This window comes from Colletotrichum phormii (genome assembly GCF_030913505.1).
Source record: "Colletotrichum phormii strain CBS 102054 chromosome Unknown BDP81scaffold_23, whole genome shotgun sequence".
Classification (NCBI taxonomy): domain Eukaryota; kingdom Fungi; phylum Ascomycota; class Sordariomycetes; order Glomerellales; family Glomerellaceae; genus Colletotrichum; species Colletotrichum phormii.
This window is the reverse complement of record NW_026851465.1, coordinates 531832-549421: the sequence shown is the minus strand read 5'-3', so window position 1 is coordinate 549421 and position 17590 is coordinate 531832. Positions and strand designations below refer to the sequence as shown.

Sequence of the window (17590 nt, the reverse complement as noted above, 5' to 3'; positions counted from 1 at the left end):
CTGACAGGTCTATTTCTGAACACACCACTTTTGCTTACTGTCTTGACGTTCACCCTGGTTAAGGCTGCGTGCCGTACCCTTTCTCTCACCTCGCATGTCACTTTCCATTCACCCATCCATCCGCCCATCCCCTCCGTGTCTTGCTCCTTTCTTTCATCCTCCTTCTGCTCTCCTGCAAGCGCTCTGAAGACGACAATTGGTTTTGATAACCGGGCCTCGACCATGTACCAGCCAATTCTTTGCCGGTTGGGGCCGGTGCCTATCCAGGCCGTCCTCCGTCGCAGATCCTTATTACACCTCTCGCAGATATCTGGCGGCTGCTTGTCGCCCTTACAGTCGTTTAGTTGTCCACAATTCTCCTTTGGAGACCCTCTTGGACCAGCTCGACACCATGTCAGATCTTTCGGCACTAGCTCCCGCGTAACCCTGGGCACTGGACCGGCCCCGTCTCAACCGGCTAATACCCCGTGGGTGCCGAGAAAGCCGAAGCGCATTATTCGGAAACTGATGTACCTCCTCGGCGGCATCACTCTTACGGCATATGCTGCTGACCGGTATTATCTGGGGAGTGTGGGGATGCGCAGTGTCAGGGCCTACGGGACCATGGCCCTCGTCGGCCTCGATTACAAACTGCACTTTGGAAGCAACCCATACATCTCCGGTGTCTCCGTCGACACCCTCCATGACCGCAACGCTCGTCGCGTTTGCGACATGCTGAAGCGCAATGGCGGCCTTTACCTCAAGGCTGGTCAGGCCATCGCCATGCAGGGCAGTGTTCTACCCGACCACTACCAGCGCGTGTTTTCCGAAATGTTCGACGAGGCCACGCCGTCTCCTTGGTCCGACGTCGAGGCCGTCATTCGAGAGGACTTTGGACAGAGTGTCGAGCAGCTCTTCGGCCCTACTTTTGAACCTGAACCTCGTGCGGCGGCTTCCATTGCCCAAGTTCACTATGCACGGCTGTCGAACGGTCAAGAAGTTGCTATCAAAGTGCAACGAAGACAGATTGCCGCTCAGGTGTCGTCTGATCTGTCGACGCTCAAGTACGTTACACCCCCTGCTCCGCTGCTTATATCTGGCGCGGTCCAAACCGAGCTTGCCTTGCTTGCACGCTCTTGTCAGGCCCTGCCACAGCGGCTGATGCTCCTCTATCTGACTTTCACAGGCGCATGATTGAGTTCACCGCCGAAGCAACCGAGATTCCCATGCAATCGCTTGGGGATTTCCTCGTGAACCACGTCATGGAAGAGACCGACTTTGAGCATGAAAGATCCAATGCAGAGCGCCTTGCGAGCTTCATCCGCAATGACCCACGGCTCCGCGACCATGTCCACATCCCCAAGGTCTACCACGAGCTGAGTTCGAAGCGCGTGCTGACGACAGAATGGATTCACGGCCTAAATCTGTGGGATAAAGACGGTATATCGGCGCCTTATACGCCGACGGGCGGCGGCTTGGGTCTCAAGCTGGGCGACGTCATGGAGACTGTCATCGAGCTCTTCTCGGCCCAGATGTTTCGCTACGGATTTGTTCATTGTGATCCCCACCCTGGTAACATATTTGTGCGGCGCACGCCTTCGGGCAAGCCCCAGATCGTTCTCCTCGACCACGGTCTCTACATCACTCTCGCAGACAACCTGCGACTACAGTACGCCCAATTTTGGAAGGGCCTCCTCACACAGGACACAGAGACCTTGACCAGTGTTTCAAAAGCCTGGGGCATGCAGGATCCGGAACCATGGGCCGATGCTTTCACCATGAGATCCAAGAACCTCGACAAGACGCGTAGCGACGAGACGCCGGAGGAGCGCGAGGAGCGCATGATTGCCGAAGCTGCTGGTTACTTCGGAACCGACGGGCTGTGGCCGCCGGAGCTGGTCTTCCTGGAGCGGAATCTCGGCCTGGTGCAAGGCAGCAACCGATTCCTCGGCTCGCCAGTCAATCGCATCAAACTCATCGGGCTCGCGGCCATGCGTTCGGTGGAAGCTAGTGGGCGAGAGCCCATATTGAAGGTTCTGCGGTCCAGATGGTCTCTGTTCATGTTGGACTGTGTCTTTTACCTGAGCAGCATCAGGCAATACTTTGGCTACGGTGGCGGGTTTGAGGAAGACCTGAAGGAAGAAGAGGATAGGTCGGCACGGGAGCTCAAAGACGCACTTGCTGTCGTGTTGGGTATAACGGTGGACTAGCATGTCGGTCTCTCTGCGTGGTTCCAAAAGCTGAAAGCCAACTTCCCCTCTCACTTCATAGCCAAAGTACATTGTGCTGGTTCACTTATTAGAAACGCCTCTTCTCATCAATATCATACACAATAGAAAATAAAAGGGGGCTGGTATCCCATCGAGTGCTGCTTGACGCCATTTTTGCCAAGGGCGGGGTAGAGCCAATCAGGGGTTGTGAATCTATTGAGTTAACCACTAGGGTTCTAGTACCTATATGGCCTATGTATTCTGCGTATGCCAAAGGTACTAATAATCCCCTTGAATATATAACGTGGTTGATAAGCGAGTGGATCAGACAAGCGAGTGGATCAGCCGACCGCGACCACAGCACATTTGCGACCGATACGCAGCACTAAGAAAAGTAATTCAATTGAAACTATTTAAGATCCTCTTCTTCAGACATTTCTTCAGCAAATTGACATGTTCGTGCATTATGACCAGTGTTCCCACAGACGCCACATCGCCGTTGGCCCGTCTCGGTCCTCGGTCGGCGACCACTACTCCGGCGTGTTTCCTCCTCGATCTGAGCTGTTGCTTCTCTCTGCGACTGAAGGTCCTCAGCCTCAGCTATAGTAAGACTTCCTCCTTGTCTGAGACGTGTTTTCTTAGCCCTCCGGCGCCGGCTTAGTAGGTTGTTTTCCTCACGAAGGATTTTGTTCTCAGACCTTAATAACGCAATCTGGTGCATAAATCCACGCGCCCCCTTTGATAGATGCTCAACAGCTTCAATAATTGAAGTTGGTGAGCTATTCTGATGGCGGGAGATCCTCCTTTTGATGAGTTCAGACTGAGAAGATGCTTCTGTTGGGTTGTTTGGCGTCTGAGAAGTCCACGCAGGGGGTGTTGTTGGGAGGGATCCTGGAGGTGTTGGAGTGTGTAACCTGATATCAAGCTTTGAAAGCACACTTTCGGCACTCAAAGGGACAAGCCCAGCCCCTCTGAAACCTCCCTGAATGTTCTTTTCCGTAATAGCTTGGGCAAAAGCCTCGCGAAACGCAGGGAAGAAGTCTTCCTTTGTAATATGCGTATTACCCCGGCGCATCTTATCCTCAATTTGTCGACCATAAGCCGTCTTTAGTGGCCCAAAGCACCCAACGTCTAAGGGCTGAAGCAGATGAGACGAATGGGCCGGCATACAGAGTGTGACGATATTGTTTTCCTTGCAATATATCTCGAAGTCGGCAGCGTGGTGACTTTCATGCCCATCGACGACGAGGAGGCGATAACTGCCAGTTGCACGCAGTTTTGTATGCCGATCAAAGTGCTGGAGCCAATCTAGGCCTCTTTCGTTTGTTGTCCATCCGTTGTCAGACGTTGCAATGACCCAGTCGCGTGGGAGATTGGTTTCCGTGTACCAGGTGGAGAGGTGATATTGGCCTGCAACGATGATATACGGCGGGACGCTGTAGCCCGACGAACTAATGGCCTGAATGACTGTAACCCATTCACGGTCACCAGGCTGCATCATTTTCGTGTTTGAACGCCTTTCGGCGCTCGTGACGACCATCCCAGATGCAATCTGGCCCATCATAAACCCAGTCTCATCAAAGTTATAGATATCAGAGTCCACAATACCATATTTCGCGATTGTGTTCGCCACAAGGCGAAACTACGCGTTTATGGCGTTTGGATCTTCGCATTGGGCCCTCTTGTAGTCGTACTTGCGAGAAAAGCGCGTCTGGAGCTGTGGTTGTCGCTTGACGAAGTTCGAAGCCCAGCGCTTCCCAACTGGGGGCGCGTTGCGGTCGGCGAGCAGTCGATTAGCCATTTCTTCCACACCTCTAATGCGGGGAGGGAATGATCGGGAATCTAGGTCGAGAATATACTCAACTAGCTTCTCTTCTTCAAGCGTAGTCAAATTCCGCGATCTAGGCATAGTGTCGCGTCGTGATAACTTTCCCCTTAGACGATGGCGTAAGGTTGAGAAGGGTACTGAGTAGATCCGGGATGCCGCTCGGATACTAAGATTTGGTGTCGTTTTGATAGCCTGAACCGCTAAGGTTAGCTGGCCTTCATTACTTTGTGATGACATGCTTGGTTGTGGCGTAACGCCTATGAAGGGTGGAAGATATGTTGGTCGCGGTCGGCTGATCCACTCGCTTGTCTGATCCACTCGCTTATCAACCACGTTAAGGGTACGTTATAGTCTAAGCAGCCCTTCCTCGTATATCTACGCATTTATGTAACGCTATTCCTAGATATTTGACCTAGCGTTTGGCGGGCCCTTATGTTACGACCCAACATGCATGACCAAGTCCAGGGCCTGCCCCGCAGGACCACGGCGGCTACAGCGCACCATATATGCAGGCTAGAACGGAACATCAGAGAAACCCCAGGAACGGAAGAACTATGGCACAAGTCACGTGATAATAAGAGATAAGGATATGTGGGATATGAGCTATCCAAGCGATCCTTGGATAACCAGGATATGAGCGATCCAACATATCCAAACAAAGACACTTTCTAGCATAAAGGACATGTTCAGGATTAGGACTTGTATATTAGGATAGACTTGAGCTGGACTCTAGGACAGACTTTCCATAGCTCTTCAGTAATTAACTTCGTATCAGATCTTATGATCGCTTTTAGCTATCTTCCCTAAGAACCTCTTTGACAAGACTACGATTGATCACCGAAGCCTTCCCTAATCGAGACCGATTCGACATAGTGTAATAATCATCTAATTATTACATCTAATTGTTATATTCGATTATTACTGTTACCAGTTCCGCAGCCTCAACTTCTGCAAACTACCCCTAGAACTAGCTGGCCGTAACAGGCTGTTACGACCCAACATGCACGACCAAGAACAGGGCCTGCCCCGCAGGCTTACGACGGTTACGATACGCCATACATGCACAGGACAAGGGGACACAAGGCACCCTCTCACGGAACGGAAGAACTATGGTACAAGTCACGTGATGATAAGATAAGGATCATTTGGGATCAATATGATCCAACACGACTTGGGGGCTAAACGATCATTCTGGATCAGAATGACCCAAGACGACCCAAGGGACAAGGGACATGTTCAGGATCAGGACTTGTATATAAGGATGGACTTGAGCTGGACTCTAGGACAGACTTCCATAGCTCTTCAGCAATTAACTTCGTATCAGGATTAACATCCGCTTTCAGCTACTACCTTGACAAGACTACGATTGATCACCGAAGCCTTACCCACCCTTACGATTGACAGACATAGCTTCCCTGAAGCTATCCCCGACTACGATTACTGTTACCAGTTCCGCAGCCTCAACTTCTGCAAACTACCCCTACGACTAGCTGGCCGTAACACAGGCCCGGAGGTAAGGATCCTAGAAAGTTATAAATAGGCTATTATTATTGATAATATATCCGATTACCAATTCCTCAATTCTCGTTACCTGGCCCTTCGTGACAGTACTAGAGGTAAATTTCCGTCTCTTCGGCGCAGAGTCGTACTCTGAGGATTCTGATGGATGTGGTGACTCGCTGGAGCTTGGATCCATTACTCGCTACTTTGACCTTAAGTGAGTCGTCGCTGAGCTCGTAGCTATTGCTTTGAAGCAGGTAATAGACCTGTTTCGTCGCAACGACGACAAAACCAGAAGACTTCGCCTCGAATATTTCCATGATAGATCTCTCTAGCAAAGACCCCCTCTAAGCGGATCCACGACTTCCTTGGCCTTACGCCCTTCTGTGATATCAAATCGTCGTTAACGAAAGTCCTCCCTTTCCAAAAGGCTTTTAGAAGGGCAAGGAGGTTATCGCGAGTATCGAGGCCGGTCGATAATGCGAGACTGGCGTCGGTTAGGGCCTATAGCTACGAGGTAATCCAAAGTAGCTGCGGCGCGCCAAAGACCGTACGACTCATTGCCAATCAATTAATTACGATATGGCGAATCGATTGATATATAATTAATTGATTTTGACGATAATTGTGGTGGTCGCAAAGGGTTGGAAGTGGTAGTGCGTAACTTCGTTGGTTTTGTTGATGTTGAGAAAAGGGGGCACCAGTTGACTAGCGGAGGTTTTTTTGATTCCTGGACATTGTAGGATGCCAAATCCAGCGCTCTGTACTACTCAGGCATTTCTTGTTAACGTAATACATACTAGCAATCCATAACTATAGTTAAGTGGTATAATACCGAACTTACAATCGTAAGTGAGGAGTCGTGGGTTCGAATCCCACTATGGGTATTAATGTTGCCAATGACGAACTTCTGTGGGGCATGATTGGTAGCATCGATTTTTGATTAGCCCGGCCCCGGATTTTCCTTTTTCCGGGCGACCTCATATTTGATCAAATATATCAAATATAGGGCCTCACGATATTTGATTGTTTGACTCGCTGAAATTCCTATATTTGACTGTTTGTTTGACTGATTTGTTTGATTGATTTGAATGGGTATGTGCGCTGGGTGACATGTCACATGATGGAGCATCAGAACAGTATTTCTATGGGCTCTGTGGGACTAGCCCACCAGATACCTTTTCTAGATTCAAGCACTTACACTTCACTTTCCGATGCCTTGCTGTGCGCTTTAACTTGTCACATTTTGATACTGACGGTAGTGCAAGCTAAGAGATGCGATTGTAACAAAATCGAGGAAGAGATAGACGGAATAATTTCGCTATCAACACGTACAATCCCACTTGGTCAAGAGTTTGTCTACAGATCTCAAGTGGCAAGATTCACAGCCATGAGCGCTTTTCGAATGTATCCTTCACTTGATTTAGAGTAAGAAGTATATCTGACTCACTACCTATCGTCGTGGCTTTTGCCCGTGTTGTACTGAAAAAACCAGCCTTGTAGTAGCGCATCTATGTATCGCTTTTGTTATAATTACACCATGTTGGAAGTCGTGTATTATACGACACGAGAATCCTTATAGACACGAGGAGCATCTGAGGTGCGCCTGATATGTAACGGCCCTTTGACGTCATTGTGGAACTCGACTGTTCTTTGAGCTGTTCTTTTCACACCCGTGTTCCTCCAGGGCCACGGGGCCAAGAAGGGACAAAAACGGGTATTTCCATGGGCAAGTTCTTATGGGGTGTAAGAGAATCCATGTCTGCAGACACATGGCCGGCGACAGTGGGCTTCCGGCTGAAGAACACGAGCATATCGCGGGTAGCCGGTCGGCTAGGATCGACTGCGTATACGGGTGACAGACTGTGCTTGCGTTCACTGTCGACAACAATCATGGTGTCAAGGAAATGGCGGTGGTGGACGCAACCCTTGATGTGGTCGGGAGAGGCCTCGGTGTAGCGAACACCGGTGACTTCTTTCATGTCGTGGACGTAGGTTACAGCACTTTCGGACCGCATGTTACGGCTGCCGAGGAAAGTGGTCATGGTATGGTCGACGCCGTCCGTGTGGACGCCCTCGAGGGCGGGCTCGCCAAGGCGCTCTGGGGTGGTGGTGGTTCGGACGGAGAAGAGGGTGCAAATCCACTTGTTGGTCTTGTAGTCCATGTTGGGGCGGCGCAAGGAGCGCACGCCGTGATAGATGGCGGACTTGAAGACCATAAGGGCCTGGAAGACGGTATTGAGCTGGAGATTATTTTCGACTTCGTCAAAATGGCGGACCTTGTCCGAGTCGTAACGGCTGAAGTCCTCCGCCTTTGAGAGAATGAAGGGCTGGAACTCGAGGCGGTGGAGGGTACCGGCATCGAAGTCAAGGCAGAAGCGGCCGTTGCGCGTCTTGCGGTAGGGAAGGGTCGGGTCGCCGACGAGGTTGTCGCTGACGGTCTGCAGTGATGAGAAGTCTTCGTCTCGGGCGCCAAGCTGCTTGAGGAGGCGAGCCATCTCTCGTCCAGGAACAAAGAGAACGCGGTCCTCAATGTACCTGTGGCGCAGCTGCATGATGGTGGATATGGCGTTGTAGAAATCGGGTTTATAGGCCTGCGCCGGCAAGTTCAGCTGAGGGCTTCTCGTCGAAACCGGTACGGGTTCCGACATGGAAGCTCGGGACAGGTGAGGGATAGCGGCGGCGGCCGGGAGACTGGTGGAGGCAGCAGCAGCTGCGGTGGCGGCGCCTCGAGCGGGGGCTTGACGGATGGTACCGGCTTTTGGCTGAGAATGAGCCTGGGGCTGGGTCTGGGTCTGGGTACGGTATTGTCGCGATGCCAGTGCGAGGGGATGCCGCAGCCCATTTGCTGGCAGGCGGACCAGAGACGCAGCCACAGAGGCTGCGCGGTGGGCCGGCATAAGAGCAGACATCATGGGATGACAAGGTAACATGAGCGTAGACGTGAACGTCCGGATGGCGAGTCAAGTCCGGCTGGGGGAAACCTTTGGACATTGGCTGATGAACGCAATACCTTCTCTTATACGTCACCTGCCATCAACGCCTCATCTTTGGATGCATGGCGTCAGATTGAGGATCGGATGGACTGGTGAAATCACAAGAAGTGTATGGCAAGAGTAGACAGTGCTTAGACAGGTAAGCCTTGGAGTAGTATCGCCATCCTCCATCCTCTCTCTACCTTCCTAGGTAGGGTGGGGTGTGTCATTGGATGAGTGCATCTCAAGTCTGGCTGAGTGGGCACGGCCTTGATGGCAGGTTACAGCTGACATAACACACCCCCCTCTTACCTATAGTAAAACACCTCTCTTTAGAGATTTTTTTATTACTTTTTTCAAGCCTACCTATCTAATATGTCTTTCTTATTAGCTTAAGCTTAAGTAAGTTTTGTAAGTAGGCCTATATTGAGTTAGATAAGGAGGGGGTACGTTAGGTCTGCTGTGTAGCACCTTTGATAGATGGAGTCTAGATGGCACGGCTCGGGACGGCGTGTACGTACCTCAAAGGCTAGGTACGTAGATATGTGCAGCTTACGTACAGAAATACCCACAGGGGCGCGGGGGCAAGTGTTAAAATACCTCTACTGGACATGCAGAGAGGTGGGGTCGACAGGCATCCCTGCATCCCTACCCCGTAAACGAGAGCACAAACACGTGCTCGCGGTACGTACTCTCACCAAGTCGTTCCACCGGCTTACTGTCCGACCCACTCGGTGTGTCTCGCCTACATCGTACGGATAATTACAATTACAGGGTACTTTACTTTGTCTTGCAACCACCACAAATGAGTGTGGAATAAGTACGCATACTCTGTGCTGTGATGTGCCGTCCTCAAATCAGCATCGGTGAGGCGCAGGCTTGCGGTACACGTTGGAAGGTTGTTGTCTGACAGCTGCCCTCTGAGTCCGTCGGCAGCAGACTGTTCTTGTGCCTCTTGAGTCTTTGCCCTCTCCCGCCCTCGTTTCCTTGTACTTGTGCTCCATTCTCTCTTTCTCGTCTGCCGCCCTCTCTCTCTCTCTGTTGTGTTGCCGCCGACACAAGTCCGTTTGCCACACATTCTCCGATTGGCCAACTGAAAGCCCAATTCGATTGGCTAGCACCGTTTGCTACTACAGCAATCGCGCCCAAAAGGGAAGAAAGGGGGAAAGACTGTGCGCCAACCTGCTCATCTTTTCCTTCTTCCCGTCTTCGGCTTCGTCCCTCCACAGTTGAACGGCCCGGTCGGTCCCGGTTCCGGCTCCGGTCCTGCTCCGGATAGGATCCACATCTACCTACGCTATCTCGCCATGTCGCAGCAACCACCGTTGGCATGTCCCGACCAGTCCTTCGGTCCTTGGGCCGGCGACGCTTGTCGCGGTGGCTTCGACTTCACTTTGATGTTCGAGGAGTCCATTCTCACCATCCCTCTGCAATGCCTCTTTCTTCTTGCGTTGCCCATTCGTATGGGCCAGCTGTACTCCATGACCAGAAAGACTGTTGCCAACGTCCAAGGCACACTGAAATTGGTGAGCTGCCCTGTCCGACTGACTTCCCGGCACCATTTTCCCATCGTCTCCATGTCAGCCCTTTATCTACTCATCGCGCTTGTTTGACTTTTCCCCCTAGGCTTCTGCGCTGTGTGTCTTCTCCTGCAGCACTGCTCTCCTGGCCCTTTGGGCTGGCCCGTCCGCCAACCCAAAGACGGCAGCCACAATTCCGTCCGCCGCTATAGTGCTGGTCGCCTCTCTTTTCTACTGCGCCCTCACTTGGCTCGAGCACCACCGCAACGTCAAGCCTTCCTTCATCCCGTTTGCCTATCTCTTCTTATCAGTCCTCCTCGACCTCCCGCGATGCCGCACCTTGTGGATGTCCGAGACACCACCCGCCATACCTGCCCTCTTCACCGTAAGCTTGGCACTGCGCTTTTTGATGCTGGTACAGGAATCAGTCGGGAAGCGACCACTTTTGCTCCCGGCGTACCGCGCATACGCGAGATCAACGACTGCCGGTACACTCAGCAGAAGCACCTTCTTCTGGCTCAAATCGCTCTTCATCCGCGGATATCAGAAGAATCTGCGTCTCCAAGACTTGGACCCCCTGGAGCCCGGCATGGAGTCTGAGCCTTTATATCGCGCATATCGTCATGCATGGGATCTGGGTAGGTACAATCTCCCACCATAAAATACCCTTGTGCTTGACATCTTATCGCAAGTGATGCTCAAACTATGCATGTAGTTCCCGACAAAACCGTTAGCGGCGTCTTATACATGACATGGCTCAAGGTCTTCGCTACTCAGGTCATGGCCGCATTCGTTCCCAAGCTCTGTCAGATTGCTTTCACATACACACAGCCCTTTCTCATCGAACGAGGCATCGGCCTTGCCGCCCAGCCCCAAGGTGGTTCGGCAAACAACACGGGGTACGGCTTGATAGGCGCCTACGCATTAGTCTACACAGGCATTGCTGTCAGTTTCTCCCCCATTCTTCCTCTGGCTGCATCAGACATCTCAACCGTGGCACATCTGCAGATCTCAACGGGCCAGCACGAATGGCGCGCTTACCGGGCCGCGTCGGTCATGCGAGGAGGTATCATCGGTTTGGTCTACCAAAAGTCGCTGCGCCTCGACACTACAATGCCCGACGTGAGTCCTGAGGGTGCTTTGACCTTGGTCACCACCGATGTCGAGACTATAACCCAAGGCGTCGTTTACCTTCACGACATCTGGGGCGCTTTTGTTGAAATCGCCGTGGGCATATACCTGATCTACAGGCAACTGGGATCGGCATGTGCAATGCCCGTGGCCATTGTCTTCGGTACCAATCCAGTCCAAAGGCCCGCGATACCCCTAGAACATGCACACTGACCCCCCCTTCTATAGTCGTATTATTGGTTACGGCGATACTTTCCTTGCAAATTGGAAACGCGCAAGCAAACTGGATCCGCGCGTCTCAAGATCGTGTGACGACGACGTCCAAAGTCCTCGGTAGCATCAAGCCCCTCAAAATGACAGGTCTGAGCGATCTCGTCTTCTCTTTGATTCGAGACCTAAGAACAAAAGAGTTGGAGGTTTCTGAAAGGTACAGAAAATTACTCGGAGGGATATTGGTGCTAAGTACGTCTTCAGCTCTCTCCAGGCCCAGGTTCGACACTAACCTGAACCAGTGATTTGCATCCCCATCTGGTCTCCCATCCTTACCTTTTGTGTTTTTGCTGCACAATCTGGCTCCACGTTGAATATCCAGCGAGCCTTTACCGCCTATTCACTGCTTACCTTGGTTAATCGGCCATTGTCGGATGTCATCCTTGCGCTCCCTATTCTGGCCGGATCCGTGACTTCTTTCCAGCGGGTACAAGACTACCTGAATGGCAAGGAAAGGCATGACAACAGGCTTCCGCAAAGGGAAGAAGAGACCGACTCTACAGAGGGTGGAAAACTTGCCGTGAATCGTTACTCTGCTGAAAAAACACCGGCATCTCAACAAGTACATTCGACTGAGGACGCGGCGGTTTTTCTAGACGAGAAAACTGTCGCATCTCTCCAGGGGAAATTTTCTTGGGAGGAGGGCTCAGAGCCCGTCCTTGACATCGGCGACTTGAGAATACAGGCCAAAACATTTACGCTTATTCTTGGCCCTGTCGGATGCGGCAAGTCTACGTTACTCAAAGCGCTCCTGGGCGAAGTTTCAGGTTTCGAGGGGACCATTCGGGCCAACTACTCAAGAGTCGGCTACTGTGACCAGAACGCTTGGCTGCCCAATGATACAGTGGCCAATATCATTCTCGGTCAGGCAGACTTTGACGAAACTTGGTACCGCAAAGTGGTAGGAGCGTGCTGTCTGGAGCAAGATTTCGACGACTGGCCGAAGGGAGAAGAGACTGTTGTGGGAACAATGGGGATTTCAATGAGTGGGGGCCAGAAGCACCGACTGGTATGATGTTCCTTGGATGTTTGCGCATAACGATGCTGACAGACAACAGTCTTTGGCACGAGCCGTGTACTCCAAAGCGGAGTTTGTCATTTTGGATGACCCATTTTGCGGCCTGGACTCGGAGACAGAAGACTCCATATTCCACAACCTATTGGGAGAGCAAGGGCTCCTTCGGCTAGCAGACATGACAATAGTCGTCACCTCTTCAGATGGTCAGTGACAGCGCCCCGGATACTCTCTTTTGATCATGGCTAACTATCCACAGCCCGACGCCTGGCATATGCTGATCAAGTGGTGCTTCTCAGCGCCAAGGGTCAGATCAGCGAGGTCGGGACCCCGGCCGACCTTTCCTCGAAAATTCAAGCCCAGCAGGCGGGCATGAAAGGAATCGCTCATCGTGTATCAGACACGAGGACACACGTGGCGCAGTCAGGCGGAGAAACGGTACCTTCAAACGAGACAGCGCTTGTTGACATAGAATATCAGGCAAAGGCCACCCGACGTCTGGGTGACTCGGCAGTCTACCTGTTCTACGCTAAATCTGCTGGCTGGTGGCCAATTGTGGTCTTCGTCCTCTCAATGGTCGTTTTTGCTTTTTGCAGCTCTTTTCCAAGTAAGTCAGGTTATCAGTGGGCTTCCACACCGCCACGCGGCTGACCATCAACACCTTGGACAGACATCTGGCTCAAATGGTGGGCAGAAGACCCGAGTCCTAGTTCGAATCTCGGGAAATGGCTCGGCGTGTATGTGGCCCTTGGAGTGGGCTCAGTTCTTGCCGTCGCACTGGGGGCATGGTAAGCCGTTACAGTACCTATTCAAGAAAAGAAAAGAAAAAAACGGTATCTGACACATGGTTTCTCCCAGGCAACTCTTCATCAACATCATCAACAACTCCGGAACTAGCTTTCACAGTCTTCTCGCAGACACGACAGCCAAGTGAGTGCAGACTATCAGCAATATGTTTGCCGCTTTGGTTCTTTTTTTGCTAAGCACACTCAGGGCCCCGTTATCTTTCCACGTCGCCACAGACAGCGGTATCACCGTCAATAGGTTCAGCCAAGACTTACAGCTCATTGACATGGAGTTGCCCAGCACAGCACTCGGGTTAGCTGTTGGTACGTTTCAGAATGCATCCAACTACGACGGAGCCACCGGAGGTGCTGACAGACCATCTCTGCTACAGGCGTCGCTTTCGGCCTTGCGGAATTCGTCATGATATCCGTGGCTTCCCGATACATTGCCATTCTGTTGCCATTTCTTATATTGTGTTTTTATGCGATTCAGCATTTCTACCTCCGCACTTCCAGGCAGATACGTCTCCTGGACATCGAGTACAAGGCGCCTCTTTACACGCAACTGATCAAAACACTGGATGGCCTCGTGACAATCAGGGCGTTTCAGCGGCAGGACGAATTCGAGAAGAAGAACATGGAACTACTCAACACTTCCCAGAGACCAAGTTATCTCCTATTTTGCATTCAACGCTGGCTCACCTTCACAGTGGATATGATGATTGCCATGATCGCTCTGGTCCTGATCGTGGTGACTACCACCCTCAGGGAGCAGATCGGGCCTGGCTACATGGGAATTGCTCTCAGCAACATCCTTGGATTCAGCGGCACCATCAAAGCCGCCTTGACCTCGTGGGTCACACTGGAAATCGCCATCAGCGCCGTCGCCCGCATTCGTGACTTTTCCATGACCACGGAGCAGGAAGCTGATCCCACAAAGGAGTTAACCGAGCCATCTGATAAGGATTGGCCAAGCCGAGGGGCTATTGACCTGCGCGCTGTTACGGCTTCTTATCCGTAAGTGTGATATTTTCCGCATAGCTTAAATTCAGATGCTAATCAGAAGCCAGCTCCTCGGGAATTGTTCTTCACGGCGTGGATCTATCCATCAAGCCCGGGGAAAAGGTGGCCATCTGCGGGCGAAGCGGAAGGTACATACTCTTTTTCGTGAAATCACAAATTACACAGTCTAACTTGCGTTGCGAAATAGTGGCAAAAGCTCGCTAGTACTCTGCATCCTCCGACTGATGCAGCTGGACTCTGGGACCATCAGTATTGATGGGGTGGACCTGTCTACTATTCCTCACGAGTACCTACGGTCCAAGCTGACGGCCATACCACAAGACGTTTACATATTCGACGGAACGATACGGTTGAATGTAGACCCGAAGAAGACGGCGTCAGACGAAGACATCAAGCGTGCCCTGGAGAGGGTGCATCTGTGGGGCAAGGTAGAGCAAAGAGGGGGTCTTGATGCGATAATGAACAACGCGTTCTTCTCGCGTGGCGAGTCACAGCTACTCGTCTTCGCCCGGGCAATGCTGAAGATGAGCAAGGTGCTCATACTCGATGAGTTCACCAGCAGGTAAGACTACGCGCCCGTTAACAAGACATTCAATGAAACAGGGGGTGCTAATCCATACCAATTGAAGCATGGATGACGAGACGACGAAGATTGTGTACGGCGTCGTTCGGGACTTCTTTGATGGATGCACCGTCATCGCAATAGCTCACAAGCTAGAGCCCATCCTGGAATTTGACCGAGTGGCAGTCCTAAGCTCCGGCAAAGTTGTTGAGTATGACGAGCCAAGAGAGGTCTTGCAACGAGAAGGCTCAGCGTTCAAGAAACTGTTCGAGTTGTCACTCGGAGCCGGCGAGTAGAACATCTGGATGAAGGAGCGTTTTGAAAGTGTAAAATGTCGACAGCGTCGTGTCCGACGGCGCAGACCGTGAGCTAATTCCACTCACTCAAACCAAATGATAGACCAAGCCCCAATCCACTCTGATTGCCGTTTAAACTCTTGGAACAACCATTTTTTGGAACCATGTGACATGTGCTTTTACCCTATGAATGTTTGATATTCTAAAACATGTTGCGATATTGATAGATGAACTCTCGGCTTATTTCACGAGCACGAGTACGGGAGTGGTTTTAAACAGGAATGGTTTTCAGCATATTTGAAGAGCAGAGATGACTAAATTCTAATCCAACTAATCGACCACGGGCACAGATGTGCCATGGATATGAAATATCAACACATATTTCAAACAACGTGCGAAATACATTATTTCCAACCGAAGCAGATAACAGGAGAGCCTGGGACAACGAGGCCTTGACTGCCCGCTTTGCCCAGTCCTGGTTCAACGCTTGCGTCTTTGACGATGCTGGACACGTGTGGGCTGGTCCCTGGAATTCTCGCTGAGCTCGCTGAAGCCGTTATTCTGCCAAAATTTCATTGACTTGTCTGTCCCTTTGAAAAGGCCAATAAGATCTAGCGGGTCCATGAGGATGAGGCACCAATTGCGGTTGTCCTTGAACCCGGGCCCCTTGAGTTCTGTCATACCGTCCTGGGCAAGGTAGACAGCATTGTCTTCAGGAAGGTGCCTACGTGGGTGGGCCACATGGAGCATAAGCTGGTTGACGAGCATGATGGAAGCTTCGAAGACGTAGAAAGGCCACTCAAAGCGGACAATGGCCGGTACCAAGGATGGATCGAAGTCGTTCTTCTTGGGGTTAAAAGCGGCAAGGTTGACGATGTCGACGACGCGGAAGACGGTCCGAGTGAGAATCAAGAGAGAGCTGGCGTAAAGTACCCAGATGACGGAATCGGGACCAGAGCCCCGTGCGCTACGGGCGCGGCGAACGCGGACATGGAAGACAGAGGTCAGCGCCAGGAAGACGGCGATCAATATAGTCTGCAGGACCAGAGATGCCAGGAGGCAACCGCGTCCGATGGCCTGTTCTCCCTCGGGCTCGTTTCGCTTCGAGGCATAGTAGGCGCCGTAGCCACCGAGGACCTCGATGATGGTCGCCAGTGTTGTGAAGGTGGTCCTGAGGCGGCCGGGGTGAATGGGGCAGTGGTAGGGGAGGTAGTAAGCTACTCGGGCAAGAATGCCATAGTTGAGGAGCTCAAATAGGGGCCTATAGACGGAAAGGTTGTATCAGTGTAAGTTGGCTGTCTTCCTCGCTCAGACATGTTTCGGGGCAGGAGATAATAGGGGATTCCGGGGTTGGGAAGCTTGCGCACTCGATGAGGGTAGCGCTGTCTTTCGATAGCGCGGGTCGATTAAAGGGGGCCGCTAGGAGAAGGAAAAGGGAGAACTCACGGAGCCGCGAACACGAAGTTGAAGTGCACGACATAAGCCGTCAGGCCTTTGTAGTCTGCGGCGCCGAAGGCGCGGGCGACAAAACTGCCGCAGTATGCAGCGGCACCAGCAACTGCCCACCCCGTGAGTTTCCAGCATTTATAACGGCTTTTTTTCAAGACATGTCAGTACTCAAGGTTTACGTAGAGTTTCTTCTCCTACTTTCTCACGATCAATCAACGTATGGTTCACCTACTAGCATTGCCAGGCGTGAACTAGTCCTGAAGCACCGAAGACGGCTGCGAGGACGATTGGCGCAATCCTGTTTGGGTCGTAAAACCAGACGCTACCGTCCGCTGTAACATTTTCCCTCCGGTAATCAGTTTTTTATACTGAATGTGATCGATTGGAAGGGCGAGTACGAACCGTATCTACCATTGTGTCCCATCCTTGATATGATGATTAGTGACGGTATCGTATGGTCTCAAAAGAGTTTAGCCGCGTCGCAAGAGCCGGTAGGATGGAAAACAGACTCGACGAGCGGAGCTTTCGGGTAAGAGAAGGGAGAAGACCGGTGAAGGGAGGCACCAGCATGATGGAAGACGAGCTTGGTCATTTCTTTATCCATGAGCAACGAGAGATCTCCTGCCAAGGGGAGTTGCAATTATGCGTACGCGTCCCAACCTCCCTGGTGTCGATGTTCAACATGTTCCAACCCGGCTGCTGCGCCCGCGATGCCGTGGACTCTCGGCGGGCACAGCCCCCTTTCGCTGATCTTCTGAAGCCTAGCATGATTGCAGATTACGTATAGCAAGCCCCTGTGAAGCTGATGTTTGTGCAGTTCCGACCGGGACAGAAAATATCCTTCTGCCCTCAGGTTTCGTTGGGAGAGGTACGGCGCTGTGTGGAGTATGACTTACTATCCTACTCAGGTATTTTTGGTGGCTGCATGATCCAAATGCCGCGGACAGTAAGCTCAATGATACCTCGCTAATCAGGTGATGATTCTGCCAGCACGGTGTCACGCCATGGGCACAGTATCACCTGTCAGACAAGTCAGCTTTATTTGTC

General features: G+C 51.8%; 4 protein-coding genes and 1 pseudogene across 5 annotated transcripts; 3 read left to right on the top strand and 2 right to left on the bottom strand.

Annotated features, from left to right (window-relative positions):
• Positions 1-501: 501 nt before the first annotated feature.
• Positions 502-2383, top strand: BDP81DRAFT_357113 (ABC1 family-domain-containing protein). The gene is made up of 2 exons (XM_060586325.1): positions 502-1043; positions 1166-2383. The coding sequence occupies exons 1-2, from the start codon at positions 508-510 to the stop codon at positions 2187-2189; spliced, it is 1560 nt and encodes a 519-aa protein (XP_060440739.1). The 5' UTR covers positions 502-507; the 3' UTR covers positions 2190-2383.
• A 3945-nt stretch (positions 2384-6328) lies between these two features.
• BDP81DRAFT_t291 lies at positions 6329-6404 on the top strand (annotated as a pseudogene). The gene has a single exon. The product of its transcript is annotated as a tRNA-OTHER (tRNA).
• A 512-nt stretch (positions 6405-6916) lies between these two features.
• BDP81DRAFT_484163 (2OG-Fe dioxygenase-domain-containing protein) lies at positions 6917-8168 on the bottom strand (the record flags this gene model as incomplete). Its single annotated transcript, XM_060595093.1, has 1 exon — positions 6917-8168. The coding sequence occupies one exon, from the start codon at positions 8166-8168 to the stop codon at positions 7185-7187; it is 984 nt and encodes a 327-aa protein (XP_060440738.1). The 3' UTR covers positions 6917-7184.
• A 1229-nt stretch (positions 8169-9397) lies between these two features.
• On the top strand, positions 9398-15231 carry BDP81DRAFT_437315 (ABC transporter). The gene is made up of 15 exons (XM_060591209.1): positions 9398-10018; positions 10119-10650; positions 10728-10957; positions 11021-11306; positions 11372-11605; positions 11656-12422; positions 12472-12634; positions 12688-13035; positions 13099-13216; positions 13287-13358; positions 13422-13537; positions 13606-14230; positions 14284-14364; positions 14424-14798; positions 14866-15231. The coding sequence occupies exons 1-15, from the start codon at positions 9800-9802 to the stop codon at positions 15092-15094; spliced, it is 4395 nt and encodes a 1464-aa protein (XP_060440737.1). The 5' UTR covers positions 9398-9799; the 3' UTR covers positions 15095-15231.
• Positions 15232-15574: 343 nt separating this feature from the next.
• Positions 15575-16957, bottom strand: BDP81DRAFT_398368 (uncharacterized protein; the record flags this gene model as incomplete). The annotated part of the gene is made up of 4 exons (XM_060588449.1): positions 15575-16355; positions 16541-16687; positions 16776-16875; positions 16942-16957. 4 exons carry the CDS (start codon positions 16955-16957, stop codon positions 15575-15577), a joined length of 1044 nt encoding a protein of 347 aa, XP_060440736.1.
• Between the last annotated feature and the right edge of the window lie 633 nt (positions 16958-17590).